General features: G+C 33.2%; 1 protein-coding gene and 1 non-coding gene across 3 annotated transcripts in view; both read right to left on the bottom strand.

Moving 5' to 3' along the window:
- Positions 1-7,716: 7,716 nt before the first annotated feature.
- LOC129944114 (uncharacterized) overlaps positions 7,717-19,560 on the bottom strand; it is a 125,354-nt gene continuing 113,510 nt past the window's right edge. For both annotated transcript variants that reach the window (XM_056053305.1, XM_056053306.1), the window contains 2 exons: positions 12,822-13,480; positions 7,717-11,540 (listed from right to left, as the gene is read on the bottom strand). In XM_056053305.1, coding sequence (XP_055909280.1) covers positions 8,444-11,540; positions 12,822-13,480 — 3,756 coding nt within the window. In that variant the 3' untranslated portion in view covers positions 7,717-8,443. The remainder of the gene's footprint in view (positions 11,541-12,821; positions 13,481-19,560) is intronic.
- Positions 14,104-14,177, bottom strand: Trnai-aau (transfer RNA isoleucine (anticodon AAU)). Its single transcript has one exon. It is a non-coding gene; the product is annotated as a tRNA-Ile (tRNA).

Raw genomic sequence — 19,560 nt, 5'->3', positions numbered from 1 at the left:
AACAGTACTTCAAAATCATGGTGCTCTTTTTTTATAAGCTAATGTTGTTTTGTGACAAAGCTTTTGGTTGAATGGATACATCAGTAAACCGTTAAATTGACAAAAACTGACTGTTTTGTGTGCTTTATGGTTTGCTATAAGTACTTCTTAAAACACGTTACAGTCAATTGCGCACATTTTAGAGCCATGATTACTAACTTTTTTGATAATTAAGCAAACATTACGTCCAATAGCTATGGTTTGCTTTAATCAATTTTTAAGTTTAATACTTGAACAAAAACATACATTATGTAGTTACTTAAAATACGTGAAAGATGGACTTAGGCCTAGTTTTGGGTGCAACTTGTCGTAAATAAATAACATTTTTAGCAATAGAATTTGAAAACTCTCAAACTTCAAATACTGGGGGCACGACCGTTATGTTAAAATTAAATTATTATCCAAACACTCCATTTAAACCTTGTCATTTTTCATTCATTATTAAAAAAAAATACAGTGTTTGAGGCAATTTTCTTTTACTTTTTCTTTCGTTAATGCTATAGGAATAAGATTATATATCAAATAAAACTATGCTTGGTAGATTTTTGTCATTAGCTTCTTATGTTACATTCGATATGAGAAATGTACTCAGTGATTTTAGTTTGCATTTGGTGTGATTAATCCATTCTGGAGCCTTACATTGCTAACAAACGATACTTTTTCCAGAACAGTTTTTTTTCACAGATTATTTTGAAAATAAGTTACAAAAATAAAGCTGATATACATGATATGGTCCTTTCGCAGGGAAAACAAAGTTTGACACCTGATTTTTTCAGAGGATTATAAGCACATTTTACAACGAGATAAACTAAACTGACGAGTACAGCTGTCCATATTAAAAAAAATGCTTAAGATTTGACAACATTTGAACGGATTAACAATAAAGTGAATTGCACTTTTTATCATTTCAACATAACTGTATTTCTTTAAAAAAAAAAAAACAAGAAGAAAGGAAAAAAAAGGTTTTCAATCTGGCAACACTTTTTTCGGAGTATGTCATTTTGATAGCTGTCACTTGATGTATGTTCAATTTAACTGGCCATTTCATAATTAATAAATTTTTTCGTAAATAACGTTTTGCAAATCAATGAGATTAATTTTCTGTAACCAATTTCTAAAACATGAATAAAACCTTTTTGTTGTTTTTTCCTTTTACTTTTACAAAACGTGATCTTTTTAATCTTTGGTCGTCATTTTCATAGCTCTTGTTTTTTACAAGCACGGCAGCACTATTTTTCATGGGGTTATGTGATATCGTTTCGCTAACTAAACAAACATTAGACGATTGACCTTGGAAGAAAATATTCGGCTTGTTATTGATCGGAAATTGGGCTTCTCGACCAAGGAGGAAATACATAGGCCGAATTGGAGCTTATCGGTATCTCAGCAAAACCATCCGTTTTAAAGCCAGACAAATTAGAAGAAGTTCAAATGTTGTACACAACTACCTCAAGGACCCAGAAAAGTATGGACAAAACCACAAAAGAAGAGTCAAAAAAGAAGAAAGCCAGATCATTTCAGGAAAGGCGGGCGATATTGAGAGCTTCTTAAAATTAGGCTTTCTTTTAGTAAAATCAAGGCAGAAGCTAGGGTAAATGCTAGTAGATCGGCTGTTGCTAGTGATACAGAAGGCCTATATGTGACAACAAAGAATTAAGAAAAACCACCATAGGATGCCGCCTTAATTTAGCAAAAAGTCACATCAGGTAGAATCGAGCTTGGCATACCGTCGTCTTTTTCGATGAAAAAAAAATTAATTTAGAAGGACCTGATGGAGCTGTTATTTTTATGATTTAAGAAACAGCAAAGGAGGCCGTGTAATAGAATGGCAAGCAATCAATTAGCTATTATGGAACAGTGGAGCTGGATTTTCAAAGTTCTAAAGTGACGACAATCACTTATTTTGAATTATTTGGTGGACTATGATGGTCTTCACAACAAGATAATGCACCAATTATAAGTAAGTAATTCAGAAATCAGGATGTAGCGCACATTATCATACATTATTTTTATCAACTCAATAAAACCAGTATTTACCTAAACCATTAGATTTGTTGTTATTTTCTTTACTTTAAAGGGTCATACAAGTAAATTTAGATCTTGTTCCTATCTACTTTGATCTTCTTTGGAAAAAATATCATAAAACTTTTATTTATCAACTTAATCAAAAAAAAAAGTGTGCACATTTGGGGTTTTCCAAAAAACACAAGGGTTTAAGAAATATCAGCCACTAAAAAACGAAAAAAGCTAGTCATTCTCCATGTGACCCGAAGTGTATATAATTTTTAAGGCACTCATTTTGAGATTTTATACCTTTAAAGCAATAGCGTAACGATCCTTCAAAAGTTACAACTCTTGTTAAAAAATCTTGAAAATTAGAAATAAAAAATAAATAAATTGGGTGGCGCAACAGTCCGTTGAGAACTAGGGCCTACTGGCTTACAACACTTAACCATTCCTATGTGCGAGTTATGTTGTCAGGAATGGAGGGGACCTACACTTTATATGCCGAATCCGAACGGCTAATTTGAGAAAGCACTTTTTCATGACAAGAGTTACTCTTGGAGAATTTGTCAAAGAAATAGCGTACATTTAAAAAGCCGCCAAAGTTTTGACCAACAAAAGTTTTAAAACAATTTTTGAAGCCCTATTAAAAAAAAGTTTAAAGGAAATATAGTTTTATTATTTTTGCTCTAAGACTTTTTCTTTGTCCATGGTGAGACTATTTTTGTTTAGTTTACTTTAAACGATGTTATCTTCTTTGTATTCATAAAAAGAATGATTAAAATGAATATATGTATATATATTTTAACAAAACAAAAAAACACAATATACTTGTTTTGAAAATCCATTCACTTCGGATGCCCTCATTTGAATTTATAGATGTTTTGTATGTCCTTGTAATGCCTTTTGCACAAATGAGATCCAATGTAGTGGAAAATTATTATATGAATATATAAAGGGAGAACAATGCTCAAAAGGAAGCTTTAATTATGTGCCTAACGTTCAAACCTTCTCATTATACAACCTTCATAAATAATAATCAATATCATATCGATTTGTTATGAGAAGAAAAATTGTTTTTTCTTTGTGTTCTTTCATTCGGAGTGCAAAAGAAATGAGGATAAAAGGGCAACTAATAAGTTGTTGAAGGGTATAATAACTTATGTTCATTTTTTGTTTTATGTTTCATGTTGAATCTATTTAAAAATTATTTTATGCTCTAAGAAATGACTTTCAATTATTTTCTTGATACATTTACATGAATTACGAGTAAGGTCGAAACATATTTGGAATTTAACAGTTTATTATTTGACACAAATATTTGACAGAGAACCGTATTTTGACATTTAAGTATTGTAAGGTGAAAATTAACATGCACAACTGCCGTAAGCTCTCTGTATCTCAACTATCTTTTAAAATGTCTTCTTTTAAGGCTGAAATATTAAAACTTTCTAAAGATTTGGAAAGCTACTAAAGTCTTTCAACACTCCATTTTTCAAATTAAATGCATACTCTGTAACCAACATCATGGTTCTACTTCGACTAATTATTTGGCACAGCCTATTCCCACTACTCTTCTACATGTAAAGATTTTCTCGCGCAATCAGCCTCTGGTGTTTATAACGCAGAAAGTGTACCTGAGAAACAAAAGAAAAAGTCTAAGAAAAGAAGCCGAGAAAACTCTGAACTTGCTAGAAATTCTACCCCACCATCAAAAAGAACAAATATCAACATCACCCCAATACCTACCGATCCCACCGGAACTCCCAATATACCTCAAATTGTTGTCAAAGCTATCTCGAAACCAAAAATAATTTGTATATCTCGTCTGGACCCAGTTACTACGCCAGAAGATATAACTTCCCACTTAGTATCTACCAAGAGCATACCTTCCAGCTTATCTATCAGGTGTACTAAGATCAATACTTTGATTCTATTTGCAACTCTTATAATATATGGCCCGCAGAGACTTTAGTCAAAGAATTTACTCAAAGTCAAAAACAGGGTGTTTCTTTGAAAAACAAATCAAAAAACTCAACAGGCTTGCGCTATTCTACCAAAACGTAAGGGGACTTCTGACTACTACTGATATTTTTCTTAACTCCCAATCATTTCCACAAGACGTATTCGTTTTGACAGAAATGTGGCTTAATTCAAGTTTTTCCGACACAAAACTTTTCAGTCAAGAGTTCGAAGTTTACAGAAACGATCGTCATGTTGGTAATGCAAAAGATTTAGGTGGAGGTGTTCTCATAGCGGTAAAAAAAACATATTTCTCTTCTTTTGTATCTTTTCCATTTGTATTATCAATTGAACTGGTATGTGTAAAGATAATGGTACAGACTAAGATTTTTTTTCATTTTGAACGTTTACATTCCTCCAAAAAGTTTGGAGTCTGTTTTTAACGATCTCTCCTTGGCATTAGACTATCTTATAAATTTGTCCAACTCTGACACCAATATTTTACTTCTAGGTGATTTTAATTTACCACATATTGACTGGATTTCATCCAAAGACGAATCCTGCCTTGAAGATTATCCTTCTACTTCCCAAATGGAACTATCTCTTCTCGATAAAGTCCTTCTTACTTACTTACAGCAAACAAGCTGTATTAAAAAAAAACTCAAATAATCGAATTCTCGATTTAGTCTTTTCTTCTGACGCTATTGGTACTCTTGTTCTAGAATATAGATCAGGAATTACTAATATTGACAAATATCAGCCTCTTTTGATTGCTTATACAATTTTGATTTCAGAAGAGCCAATTTCTAGCAGTTGTCAGAAGATTTAACCATTTCTGGAATTGCTGATACACTAGCATTTTCTAACCTTGACGATGCAGTTTCAACTTTTTATAGGATCCTTAATTATTGTTATGAAAAAAATGTACCGATAAAGAAATCAAGAAATACAAACTTTAGCCATCCTTGGTACACGAAAGAATTGCGTTTACTGCTTAACAGAAGAAATAAGTCATGGAAAACATATCTCAGAACTCTGTCTCCAGTCAACTACTCTTTTTATGTTGAACTCTTTAACCAATTTAAATCTCTTTCTAATTTTTTATATGCTTGTTATGTTACTGATATGGGCACCTCTTTGAAAGAGAATCCTAAAAAATTTTTGAATTTTGTAAACTCAAAGAAAAAATCAGATGGCATTCCAGTTAACTTCACTTACAAGAACCTTTCGTTAGATAAAACTTTTGATATCTGAAACTCTTTCGCAACAAATTTCCGTGAGTCATTTGTTAATATCCCTCAAGAAGTTTTGGATGAAGTATATTTTCATAATCTTCGCAAACTAGCTGTAGTCACATACCTGTGCTACAGAGTACGATCCTTGATCTTTTATCTGCGTTGAATAATGACTGCTCATCCGGTCCTGATGGTATTCCCCCGATAGTACTAAAAAAGTGTAGTAATGTTTTAGTTGAACCTCTTACGTTTTTATTCAAACTTTCTCTAAAAACAGGCAAATTTCCTAGAATATGGAAGAAGTCATTTCTAACACCAATTTTCAAGAAAGGTAACAAGTCGGATATAAGCAACTACAAGCCCATTGCAAAGCTTTCTTGCATTCCTAAAGTATTTGAACAAGTTGTTTGTGAAAGCGTAGCATATTTAAGTAAAAATATAATTTGCGAACAGCAACATGGTTTTGTGAAAAAAAGATCAACCGTTACTAAAATCCTCACATTCTCAAACATATGTTCAAACGCTTTAGAACAAGGTTATGAAGTTGACTGTGTATACACTGACTTTTCTAAAGCTTTTGACCCACTTAGCCACGGAATTATTTTATTTAAACTAAAGGCTCTTGTATTTCCATCATTTTTCTTAGCTTATATTAAGTCATACCTTGAAAACAGATCCTACAAGGTAAAATTTAGAAATTGTCATTCTGAACATTTTGTTGCTCAATCTGGTGTTTCCCAGGGAAACCATCTTGGCCCTTTTCTATTCATCCTGTCTATTAACGATGTATCGTCATGTCTACGCTCAAGTGAACTTCTCATTTTTGCTGATGATATGAAGATTTTCAAAATAATAAAGTCCAACCATGATCGTATTCTTTTACAAGCCGACATTGATAGTTTCACATTTTGGTGTGGGAAAAATAGTCTTTTACTAAACCCTTTAAAATGCCAGACGATAAATTTTACTTAAAAAGTAATCAGTAACGTATTTGAATACTGTATATCACAGCAAAAACTCTGTCGTGTCTCCACATTTAAAGATTTAGGTGTACATTTCTGTTCCATCTAGAGTTTACACATCACATTAATTTTATTGTTAATAAGGCAAGTTCTACGCTTGGTTTTATAAAACGCTGGGCAAAGGAGTTCAATGATCCCTATGTTACTCTTTCTTTGTATAATTGCCGTTTTCGTCCTCATCTTGAATATGAATTTTTACCAACTTTGAATAATGTTTCTTTAGGTTTTTATTTTTTATAAAAAAAACTGTCAATTCGATTTTTTTTAAAATCTTACCAAATGTAAAAAACGTTATTTTTCGTTGCCCACAATTGTTTTGTTTTTTTGATTTATAAGAAAAAACGTTAATTGGATTGTTTTCAAAAAATATACTTGTTTGGTATCACGCTACAATATATAATATAAAATTTAATTAAAGTCTCTAGCGTTTTTGGTTTATGAGATATTTAGGGTTAGCCAAAATGTTCAACTTTTTTCAAACTGTTATGGTAAAAAAAACCACAAACGCAATTTTCTTAAGAGCCCATTCTGCGTCTTTCTGTCTTATTATATAACAAAATTTATTTTAAGTTTATATCTCTTCTGGTTCTTGAGCTTTGGAAGATGAAAAAAACGTCGCGCACGTACGTCCACACGGACGCATAGACATCTTTCTAAAAATTATTTATTTGGACTCTAGGGACCTTGAAACGTCGAGAAATGTCAAAATTTACAATTGACAAATCGGACCCATTACAATAACTTCCCATGGGAAGTTAAAAAACAAAATAAAAACCAAATTAAGGCTTACTACGATTCCATAGTAAGCTCTGTTTTAACAATCTTTTAATGAATTTAGCCGAACAAAAAATAAAAAGCCAAAATAACATTTTATTTTAAATAATTTATTTATTTTCTTAACAATAAATGAAAACACAATAAACATTATATTCCAATGTTGTTTTGATGCTACATTAAAAACATAATTTTTAATTTCTATTATATACTTTAATATTTACCACAATTACTATTATTAATTTAATTTTTATACAAATGCTATATGTTTATGATTTATTCTTTTTTTAATATAAATTTGTATTTTTCATATTTCTTAAAACTATAAAAATATTCAAATTCATTTGTTTACGTTTAATTAAAACAAAAAATTAACAAAAATAATAATACTTGGAAAATAGTGAATAATTATGATGCATGTATGTTTACCTTAAACTAATGACGTGCAAATTTTATGTTTATTATGAATTTAACTATTCATTTATTAGTTTTATAAATTCATGATTAATTTACCTAAAATATGGCTGATAACAAAAATACGATGTAAGAAAATAGAGGGTTCTAAAAATGATTTAAATATTCCAGAAAATATGTTCCAAAAAATTGAATTTGAAAGAAAATATTATTTATTATTTATTATTTATTATTATTATTTAAAAACAGCATCTGTTAAATTTTAAATTATAGAAAAATAAGAACTTTTTGATAAATGGAATTTTGCATAGAGAATAATTGTTGGTGAAATTATATTCAAAATTCATAATGAAAAACTATTATTATTTACAAGCATTAAAAATAATTCTTAAAAATATATTTTTTTAATTTATAACTTTATCAAGTTCTAATGAAAAAATTCGAGCATTTTGAGCAAGTTAACCATTTTTTATTTGCTTAGGAAGTTTACCAGCCTCAACCCAATGTTTGAGACAAAATTAATAAAATCAACGCCTTTTCTAAAGACAAATTTTATCCACTAATCTCAAAACAACAATAACAGTATTCTTTTACTTATAGTAAAATATTTAAATAACACTGGAAATTATATAACCACATCACATATAAAATGTAAAATTAAGAAGATACTACAGAAGAAACAGAAAAATAGAAACACCTAATTGACATTTGTTTGACATTGACTTATTCCTTGAGTGAATGTCACTGGCCGTGTTCATTGCCCGTTAGATATTGATTTTAAGTAAATATACACTATAGATGTCATTTTATTTTGTTTTTGACAGCTTTCAATGTCAAAGTGATTTATGTTTGTCTATCTAACTTGCATCCAACATGCCACCGCTTTTTAAGCGTTATATTGGTAGGATATACATTTTTTAGTAAAAGTCATTTGAAATTCTTGACAAGTTTTTTGACAGATGATATGCCACATTTTGACACAAGAGAAGGAAGTTAATGGTCAGCTCCAGCTGCAACTCCACCTCCACCATTGTATCGCCTGTAGTTCGGCGTTATAAAGTATGCATTTCCATTTTGCTGTGGATCTCGGTATTGTACTGGCGAATGATAGCTTGGCAAGGGCAATTGCTGCAACTGTTGTTGTTGCTGCTGCTGCTGGGGCTGCTGATTTCGACTTGGAATACTGATGTACTCACTGTCGGGATTAATAGGAGGCAATGGCTGACGATAATTGACAAGTGTATCTCTATGGAGTGACACCTGTTGCTGTCGATTGGGCAATCTACTGGGTGGTGGTGGAAAGTAGGGACTTTGATTTTGAATCGCTGGTGGAAGCCGCTGAGACTGACTGTACTGAGGCTTTGAATACTGATTGAAGGGCTGATAGGGGTTGATGAACTCGGCCTCGGGGTTAAGTGGAGGCCTATTTGGAGCGTAATTGACATAGGTGTCGTTTTCCAAACTCCAAACCTGTTGTTGTTGTGGCTTTTGAGGGCGCATCGGCCGATTGTTAATAACTTTTCTTGTTGGAGGAGGTTGTTGATAGAAGGGCTCCTCGTAGTAGCGGTTATTTTGACGCATTGGCGGATTATAGTAATAGCCAGGGAACTGACCTTGGAATCCACGATTGCTGGCCACCTGTAGTCGTGCTGATTTCTGGGGAGCTGGTACTTCCTGAACCACTTGTTTTTCAACCGTAATCCAAGGTTTCGCTGTTGTTAAGACCGTCCGAGGTGTTGACACCGAATTGTACTCAATTGGTCTGCCACTTATCGGCTGTTCTTGGTCATAGGGTGTTATTAGAGGTTGCAGATACTTTGCCCCGACACGAATTTTTTTCTGTTGTCTTACTGGTGGTGGTTCGACGGTGGTTGAAGTGTCATAGTAACCCTGTACTGAGGACAGATCATTGTCAACCTTCTCGAAGGCAATAGCTCTGAAAGAATTTGCATCATCCACGGGCGGGCTGTAGGGCACCATTGGTTTGAATGGTTCGGCATCGTATTCCGCTGGTGGATTGAAATTGCGGTTCGTGGGCTTTGCGGTGTTAAAATTGAAATCGTATTCTGACTTGGATTTCGGAGTGCGAGGAATACTGTTGTCTTGTAGATGCTGACTCTGGTAGAATTGAAGCTTTTCTCGAATGGCATTGACCTCGCGCTCAAAACTCTCGTAGGGAAGGTTGCTCTTAAGTGGTGGAACCTTGACTGGAGGTTGATAGGGTACATAGTTGCGGTTGGTATTCGAGATGCCATTAGGGCGGATCTCAGGTTTTGGAGTAATGTAGACGTAGTCTTCGTAGACGAATTGGGGTCGACTTGTTGGGATGTATTGCTGCTGCTGCTGTTTCGTTGGAGGCCTGCTGGTTGTTGTGGTGGTGTAATAGTATTGGGGATTATTATTGGTCTTGGGCTTGTTGTGGTTCTTTGAGTGTTTGTGTTGTGGTCTCTGTTGTGCCGTTGAGGGTTTTGGTATAAATTCAGGGACATAGCTTTGTGTGGTTGATGGGGGCTCCTTGCGGGCCTCGTAGTATTCATAGTAGATTGGATTTGATTTTGAGAGTGTTGGAGCATTGCCTGTTGGCTTGCGACTTGTTGTAGGAACAAATGATACGCTGTTCTGAGTCGAATACACTCTTGTAGGGGCAGATGACGGTGGTGAAGGAGCTGAGTAGTAAATTTCGTGCTGTACCGGAACTGGTTGCAACTTGGATGGATTCGGTGTTGGGGCCGAATAGTAAACTTCCTGCTGTACCGGCACTGGTTGTAGCTTGGGCGATGTTGTGAGCTGTGGAGGTGGTCTTGTTGGTTTTTGGGTACTCACCACAACTGTTTTCGGAGTGTACTCCGAAATTTTCGTTAAAATCTCCCTGAATGGTACTTCTGTAGTCGTTGTAGTGGAATAAGATGGGAATCTATTCCGGGGTTTCTCCAATCGTGCAAAGGCATCTGGGGGAGGTGGCAACACTATTCCCGGCACCAAGGGCCCTGGAGGCACTGGATTTGAATAATTACTTTTGTAGACGAAACTATAAGGTGGAGGATAATACAACGATGGATCATCCTCATCAAAATCAGTGCCATTGAAAGCCTCCAAGGAACCATTTGTAAATGGTCCAATTCCAGCGAATGGCAAAGGTCTTGCACCCAAAAATGGATTTACAAACGTTTGATTTTGGAAGAGCCATGACGGATAGGGTTTGGGGTAGAAGTAACTTGGATCATTTTGGCCTTTCTCAGAGCCGCCTGACGTTCCGGGCCGGGTAAGTAAATTTTTCTGATTGGTATCATCAACTTCGGATGCTTCATTTTGAGATTCTGTTCCGGTGGAATATAAGGATATCGATTCGTTCGCGATTGGATAGACGATCGAAACTTTACTATTTCCGATAAACTGTATCGGGCCATTTTCTTCGAGCTGGACGGGAAATGGTGGCGGAACTTTTGGATTTGGTGGTATTTTTATTTGTCGACCTGGTGCATCATAATCGTCAAGTGGAGGCCATGGCTCAGCTGGATCTGGTTCATTTAAGCTACCGCCCTTAATCACCAGCAAATGGTCTTCAGCCAACCAAATGTCTTCTTCGTTGAGACCTCCGTAGTTTCGTTCATTATCGATGGGAACTTCCTTGTTTGGCAGATAACTCAGAACACCTGGCCGTTGAGGCTCCCTGCGGAATAGTTCCTTCTCGATAAGTCCGTATTTTCCATCACGAACTTGATCGGAAAGGGTTTTCTTCGATTCATCCTTCTTCTTCCCCTTTGTTGAGGTTTCTTTTCCACTCCCAGCACTGAGTCGTAGGATACCATTGTCCCAATTACCAAAATCACCCGGATCATCAAGATACGCTGCATCGTCAAAATCTTCACGATCGTTAGCTTCTACGGATTCGGCGTTTGGTTTTCGTGTTGTTGTTGCTATGGGCTGACTTAGACCGATTTTAGGCGTTCTATAAGAGCTGCTTATGTGAAGCGGAGTTCTTTTGTTGATAAGACTCTGTGTTGATGGCTTAGAAGTTGTCAGAACTTTATCACTAACAGATTGTGAATTTTGTATGTGTCCTCCAACCAGCCGATGAATCATTCGTGGTCTGAGGGAAAAAAATGATTTAGGTAATCACATTAATAACTAAATACTAGCATAGTTTTAGTATAATATTCATTTTTTTATTTGGTATAAATTCTTAGTGTATTTGTTTTAAATATTTTGTTTCTAAAAATAATTCTGTCTTCTAGAGTATTTTATTTTTATTGTCCTTTGTATTAAAAACAAATTGCTTGACAAAGTATTTCAATTTTTTAATCCAATGCTTATTTAATAAACAAAAAATTGTATCCATATGTATTCAAATGGTATAAATCTAAAACTATGGTATTTTTAAAAGCATTTTGTACCTGTGTATTAAGATTTTTCTTATTAAAAACAACAAAAGCAATTTTATGCAAAACAAGTTAATTCGTATAAAATATAATGAATCGAACCAGAAATTTGTAATATGTTTTAGAAATATTATTGCATTTACTTTTATTATCTTAAGCAAAATGGAGCTACACCTATACACTTTCTGTGATTTATACCAAATTATCCCAGTTATTTGGAAGAAAAACAAAAACGTTTAACTTATATTTAAGGCTGCACTATTACGGCACTTGACTGGTATAAATACAAAATTGATGAATTTAACATGTATTTGGAATAAATAAGTAGTTTATTTTTATTTTTTCTGTCGAAAAATCAAATTTTTAATTTTATACCAGTTTATACCAGTTAAGTTTTATACAAATGAGAAAGAAAACTGTATAAAATGTATATATCTTGTTGATATTCAGAACTCAATCTTAATTGAAAACAATTTCATAGATACCATTACTCTGCAGTTTAGACCAGTTTTCTTACTTATTAACTTACATTGTATTTTAAACAACAAGATTTGCATTTAAAGAAGTGAAAAATGAGGAAAAGTGTATTTTTAGCAAATTTTCTATTCTTATACCACTTTATCTGTTTAAAGCAAACTGGTCATCAAGTATGATTAACTCCATAGCTTTCACACTATAAGTGTATACTTGAATGGTATAAAAAGTTATAAAGGGCACTTGTTTTGCTCATAAAAGTCGTTATGTTATTTTAACAGTTGAAGTGGCACTCATGAAATGATATGCTAAGCAAATGCACTAATATGTGGTTTTGTTCACTCCAATAAATTAATCAACTAACTGGTCTAAAACATCTTTTGTATAATATCTGATCTACGAAGTGTAGTTCCTTTGATTAAATACATATTTCTCATACAGTTGATCTATTCCCCTTATTTTTTGTTTCCCATCATATGTCTCGTAACGAACGAGCCCCAAACAAACGATCTACTCACGTTTTTACTGTCTGTAGCCGGTGCACTGCCACGACTGGTTGGCTAGTTGAAGACTCAGAAGATTGACGTTGGAACTGGTGTCGATGCAGTTGTTGCATTTGCTGTATACTCGACGACGAGGATGATGATGCTGATGATGCCGCAGATGGTGACCTATACTGTGGATGAAATTGCCGCCGTTGCTGCTGAGGAGAATCTCTTGGTATGTTGCTGCTGCTGCTGCCACCACTTCCAATGGAACGACCACCACGAGTCGACTCTATCGCCATCGTTGCCGTCGCAACATTGCGACCATTAACTGATGGTGATGATGATGATGATGGTGGAGTGGAATCTTCGTCTGAAGCATCATCATCCGGCGGCGGCGTTGAATGGTCGTGTGCCATTGATCTCTGGTTACTGTTATTGTTAGTGTCTGTGATAATGCTGCCGCTGTTGCTGCTGGCTGTGCTGTTAGGTAATGTGCTAGTAGTGATGGCCATTAGTTTTATGGATGATGTCAATGATGATGGCGTCATCATTGTTGTTAGTTGTGATCGCTGCGGAGACGGTAGTGATGGCGGCTGACCCGTCGTCATCGGTGTCTGTAGAACCACCGTGCCAAGCAGTTGTGATCCCACAAAGAGAATCACAACCAAGTGCAAGGCCAACGGCTTCATCTGCAAAAAAAATAAACAAGATACAAAATTTATAACCGATATAACTATCTATAAGAAAAGAAAAACAGAAGTAGCGCACGATTGAAATTATATGTGTGGCAGTGCGCTTCAAGTTATGGTTTTAGTTGAACGGGCACGAGATAAAGTGTGATAGATTCTCAAATATTTATGTTAATTGGATTTGAATAAAATGCCGGGGGATTTATCTTTATGGAAGAAATAATAACTAATTACTTCTTGGGTATTTTTTTTTTAATCAGAGAAATTTCGATGGCAAGAGGATTTTTTGTATATTTAAGAAAAGGTTACTCATACGCGAGAGTCACCATATTTAAGAAAGTAAATAGATTTTCATTTTCAGAACCAAAACTGAATATTGTATTGATCGATGGTGATTAATTTTGAACAGACATTTAAGATTTAACCAGTTATTTCAGAAATATGAATGATCCAATTTTCCACTGTAATTTTTACAAGTTATACACAAAATATTTGAAATTTGTCCATTGCCAAGAATGATTTAATTACTTTAAAACAGAAGAACAGCGAATATTATTTTCTTTAATTTAAATGCATAACATTGAAAAAGCTAACATTTGTTTTCTGAATTTAAAAAAAGTTCTTGGCCCATGGGGGGATCGAACCCACGACCTTCGCGTTATTAGCACGACGCTCTAACCAACTGAGCTAATGGGCCACATGAAAAATTGGTGCAAAAAGAAAAACTTCCATTATTTTTAAAAAATAAGTCCAACAAATTTTGTATTTTTCGTAATAGTGGCCACTATAAAACTAAGCAATGACATTCGAATTACTACAAAAATTCAAAATATTCGCTTTGAGATCATCCGATATATTTTACTGATTACTTACGACTAACTATGAATTACTCAGTTGTACTCAAATGACGCACTCGATTTTTATTAAAAGAGGAAGTGCTGAGTCTTAAAATTTCACAGAGGGTATTATTTTCCTCAATAAACGATATCAATCAAGTTGTGGGTGGAAGTTGTTCGTTAATCATAATATCATTTGAATGATATCGATATGGTTATAAAACAAACACAAAGATGCTTTTTTGCAAACGGGGATTGAATGCTGAAGGCGTCATAATGAGTGTCTATTGGAATATTCTGAATTTGATATTTTATTAGATTGGATGAATTTGTTGAGATACGCAGTTAAGGAAATAGATTGGTTATACCTATAAAAATATAATACGGTACAAAGAATTCGTTTCAAAAATGTCACAGAAGCTCAAATAACAACATTTTAAATTGTTTCAAATGCGAAAAAGTGTTTCCTAAGGATTTTATTCACAAAATGTTCAAACAATGTGTTATTTTAATATTCAGAAAAAAATCTTCTATGTTCAACATTTGAATTTTCAAGGGCCTACAAAATTAACATGACGCTTACCATAATTGATAAACGTAAAGAAATATCACAAATTTGATTGATAGGTGAATATAAATTTAAAGTTTTGTCTCATAAAATACCAAAAACAAGAAGAAGAACAGAAGTTTGAAGTCGAAATCTTTCTTCTTTCTCAAGGTTCTTGAGTAAAAAAAAAAATATTGTATTCAGTTTGTACGTGTTTTTTTTGTAAAAAAATTTGTCAATTGCATTTTTCTAAAATTTAAAAACAAACTGGAACAATTATGCACTTGATTAAATAAGTCTGATTTCAGGGACTTTTTCCGTTCCCGAGATATTTTAGCTGCAAGCCTAATTTTACCAATTTTTGAATAGAAAAAAAAACAACGCTTTGAATAGAATGAAACAATTTCGAAGACAATACATCGATTTATTCTCGAGATATTCGATTCTAAAATCAGTTTTTTTTACCAAATTTGTGTAGTTTATTCTAGAGACTGTAATTTTGTATGAAAAAACTTTTGGAAAGAATTGTGCAAAACTCAACCTTCAACACTAGAGGCACAATCTTCCAAAGGTCCATCCAATTACTCGGATACGCAGGTGATATTGACATAATTGGAAGATCAAAGTGTGATGTCAGTGGAGCGTTTTTGAGCATTGCTACGGAAGCGAAGAAGATGGGTTTAGTGGTCATTGAGGGCAAGACCAAGTAAATGCTGTGGAGAAGATATAACGACGAACTGTAGGGCCTGTACAGCGACACTGACCTAGTCAGCAGAATCAAAGTACAACGGCTTAGATGGCTAGGTCATGTAGAGCGGATGGTCATCAACGCTTCAGCCCGGAAGGTCTTCGAATCCAATCCCGAGGGACGGCGCAGTAGAGGAAGACCGCGACTCAGGTGGCGCACCCAGGTGGGAGGGGACCTCAACCAACTTGGCGTGCGAAACTGGAGACAGCTAGCTAGGGACCGAACTGGCTGGAGACGCATGTTGGTTGAGGCCCAGGTCCGCCCGCACTGTAGTGCCACCTTAAGTAAGTAAGATTTCATAATGTATAATATAAGATCTAATTGAAATTGCTAGCCACGTTATTGGTTCAAGAGATAAATGGGATCAACAACATTTTTAATTTACTTCCCATGGGAAGTTATTATAATCGGTCCGATTTGTCGAAATGAACATTTTGACATTTCTCGACGTTTCAAAAGTTTTGTCTACAACGAACCTAAGTTCTTACTTTCGAGTAGATTCAAAGATTTTGTTGTCAATAGCTCGAAAACCACAAGAGATCGATCGACTTCAAAAAAAACTTGTTATAAGGCAAAAAGGATTCATGAATTGACAGTTTGTTTATAAAAATAAAAACCTAAAAAACATTACTAAAAGTTGGTAAAAATGGATTTTCGACTAAAATATCTTGTAAAAAATTGAGGTATTTTATCTTTTAATAATATTGCTTTATATATTCAATAAAATTTTGGGAAAAATCGAATTGATAGTTTTTTTACAATAAATAAAAAACCTAAAAAACATTAAAAAATGTATTTTCGACTTAAATATCTTTTCAAAAGTTTGAGATATTGGCTTAAAACTTATTTTATATTTTTGAAAATATTGTTTCTAAATATTCAGTAAAATTTGGGAAAAAATCGAATCATACAAAGAATAAAAACATAAACAAAACATTACTTAAAATTGGTAAAAATGAATTTTCGACTCAAAAATCTTTTCAAAAATTTGAGATTATGGCTTCATACAAATTTTATCTAATAAGAAATATTGTTTTCGTAATTTGGTAAATTTTAAGAAAAACCGAAATGAAAGTTTTTTTTACAAATAATAAAAATCTAGAAAAAAACTAAACTAAAACAAGGAACAAATTTAGTTTGAATTCAAATATCTTTTCAAAAATTAAAAATATTGGCTTGTTACTAATTTTATCTTACAGAATTTATTATTTTTGATATTAAGTACATTTTTTATAAAAATCCAAAACTTATTCAATATTGTTGGTAATTTTTAATTTGTTACGAATAATTCAACTGACAACTTTTTTTTAACAAAACACGAAAACCTACAAACCGTTCCGGCCCTTTTTTGTCAAAATGGTACAAAATAACAATGTCTATTCAGAACCTTTTAATAGTATTATCTATAAGACCCTTGATCTATATTCGAGGGACTTTAAAAGGTTGAGAAATATCAAATAAATGAATTCAACTTATTTAAACGAATAAAATAACTTACTATGGAAAGCTGAAAATAAGGAAACCAACTCAATATTTTAACTTTAAATGCAACAAAATTTGCCAGAATCGCTTTCTTGCCAGGTGTTCCAATTTTCACCTTTTTTTTATTTAAATTTGATTTTTGTATTAAACCTTATCCTTTCTCCTGAACATGACTGAAACAACTTCTTTATTTTTTTATTTGTCAATTCTCTTTAGAAATTAATTTGATTTTCAACCTTGTACAGAAAAAAAAACACTTTTAATAATAATTTAATTCAAAAAGTTTCTTAGACAAGACTATTAAACTCATATTAACTGCAGTCACTCTTAAATTCATACAATACAAAAAATAGTAAACTACAACCAAACAACAACAAAAAAAATAAACTAATAAATAATTCAATTAAAATTAAATAAATTACCCACCCATTACCTAATTTAAATCATTCAAAACAAAGTGACAAAAGTCAAACTCAATTTTCAGGTCGTTTAACAAAAATAAATGAACACCTTATTTGTTGGGTATTAAATGTATGATTACAATCTTGCAGCAATACACTGTTATTCACATTAATTTACGATTGAGCATAATTTAAGCAGGGACAAACATATTCACATGTGTACATACAAAGAGAGAAACATACATGTGTACTTTTAAACAGAGTGATCAATAACAATCCAACAGATTCAATTATCTCCTATCAAACACCTAATAATAACAAACATTCCATTCATCATTGTTCGCAGCAAGACACGACATCACGAACACACCCCACAGGTCGCCATTTTTGGAAAAACCTATTAAAATTGCATTTTTTTATTTTTTGGTTCTGTATTGCTTTTGTTTCTATATGCTTAACATTAGCAGCGTTGCAAATTCGATTGATCCTAATTGCTCATTTTCAACTGACATTTTCCAACTGCACCCATTGGAACGAAAATTCCATCTCCGATTTATCGTCACAGAGATTTATATTCGTCCATCGTCTGTTGTCCGTTTGAAGTTTTTGTGGTTACCATCATTAGGCGTTGTTTTCATCGCCGTCGTCGTCGTCAGGTTGTCCATCTGGTGGTGGAGAAGGGCAACAGCCAACCAACCAACGCCTAGGGTGATAAAACCGTCAAAATCCAAACCTAAGTAATCCATTCCGTTCGAACACCCATTTTTGACATATTTTATTATTTCCAAGCAAAATGTGAACGTTCAAGTTTTGTTCTTTTCTCTAAAAATTGGACAAGTAAATTGCAATTAAAATGCATAAATCTTTGTGTGGTGTTTCTTTTTTGTTTTCTTTGCGAAACGAATTGTATAATAATTTTTTGTTTGTTTGGTAAAGTTTATTCATACATTTACCATTCATTATTCTTCTGGCTAAAGTCATATACCATACACCATACGCCAACCCAATCATCAACCTCTAGCGGCTGGAAACAAAAACAGAACCAATTCAAAATGCCAAACCTAGAACGAACCATTTTGGTTTGTTTTGTATCTCTTTTGAATCTTGCACCCGCCATTCAGTCATTCCGCCAATCCTTTCCGTGAAAAATTTATATATGCATGAGTGTTCAAAACATTGACTTAAAATGGTTCTTTTTTTTATTGGCTTGTGAAATCTGCAAAACTCCTTCAAACGTCAGTCATTGACAGAAGTGTATCAAGGACAAGATCATAAATCAAAGACCCTGGCTTGCAAAAAAAGGTACTCTCCGATCTGTGTGACTAATTAGGGATTAAAAAAAAGCTGCCGATCGTAAATCGTTCTTTAAATTTATATTTCTCTTGGATTTGGGTGTGCGAAGTGGTTTCTTTATTATTTATAACGGCAATTTTTGTGTGATATTACATAAAAATATGAACATGGGGTATGATTAACACGAATTTATGTTGTAAGAAGATTTGAAATGTGTTTCAAAAATGTGCTACCAAACATATTTTTCCTTGCAAGACAAAGGTGAGTTTGAGTTTTACACTTAAATATTATTTCTTGAGAGTCATTGCAGCTGACAGTTCTTTCAAAATTGTATTTAACCTCCTCATGAGCAAACCTCGTATTTCACAAATTGCGATTTTCACCAAAAAAAACAAGACTTCCGGATTTAAATATTTTTGTATTAATTTCAAACTCTTGAACTTATGAACTATTATAAAGAAATATAGTCTCAGTGAAGAAAATGTTCTTGAAAATAGATTTGAAATATAGTTAATAATGAAAAGTTATGATGCCTGCTTATTACGGAGACCATTTTTAATTTCATTCTTTAAATTTGCATAACAATCACACACCTTTTCACTGACACTAAATTTGTATAAACCATTCTGAAAAAGGTAAATTTCAAGCACCGAGTTTTAATTCACAACAAGAGAGTTTCGTTTAAAAAAAAACATTTAGAGTTCATAGGTAAACTAAGAATATAAGATACAAAAATAGTTAAAAAGTATTTTAAATTATAATTTTATAAAATT

This window comes from Eupeodes corollae, chromosome 2 (assembly GCF_945859685.1).
Source record: "Eupeodes corollae chromosome 2, idEupCoro1.1, whole genome shotgun sequence".
Taxonomy (NCBI): Eukaryota; Metazoa; Arthropoda; class Insecta; order Diptera; family Syrphidae; genus Eupeodes; species Eupeodes corollae.
Note: the sequence above shows the minus strand (reverse complement) of the source record. Positions and strands in the feature narration are given on the sequence as shown.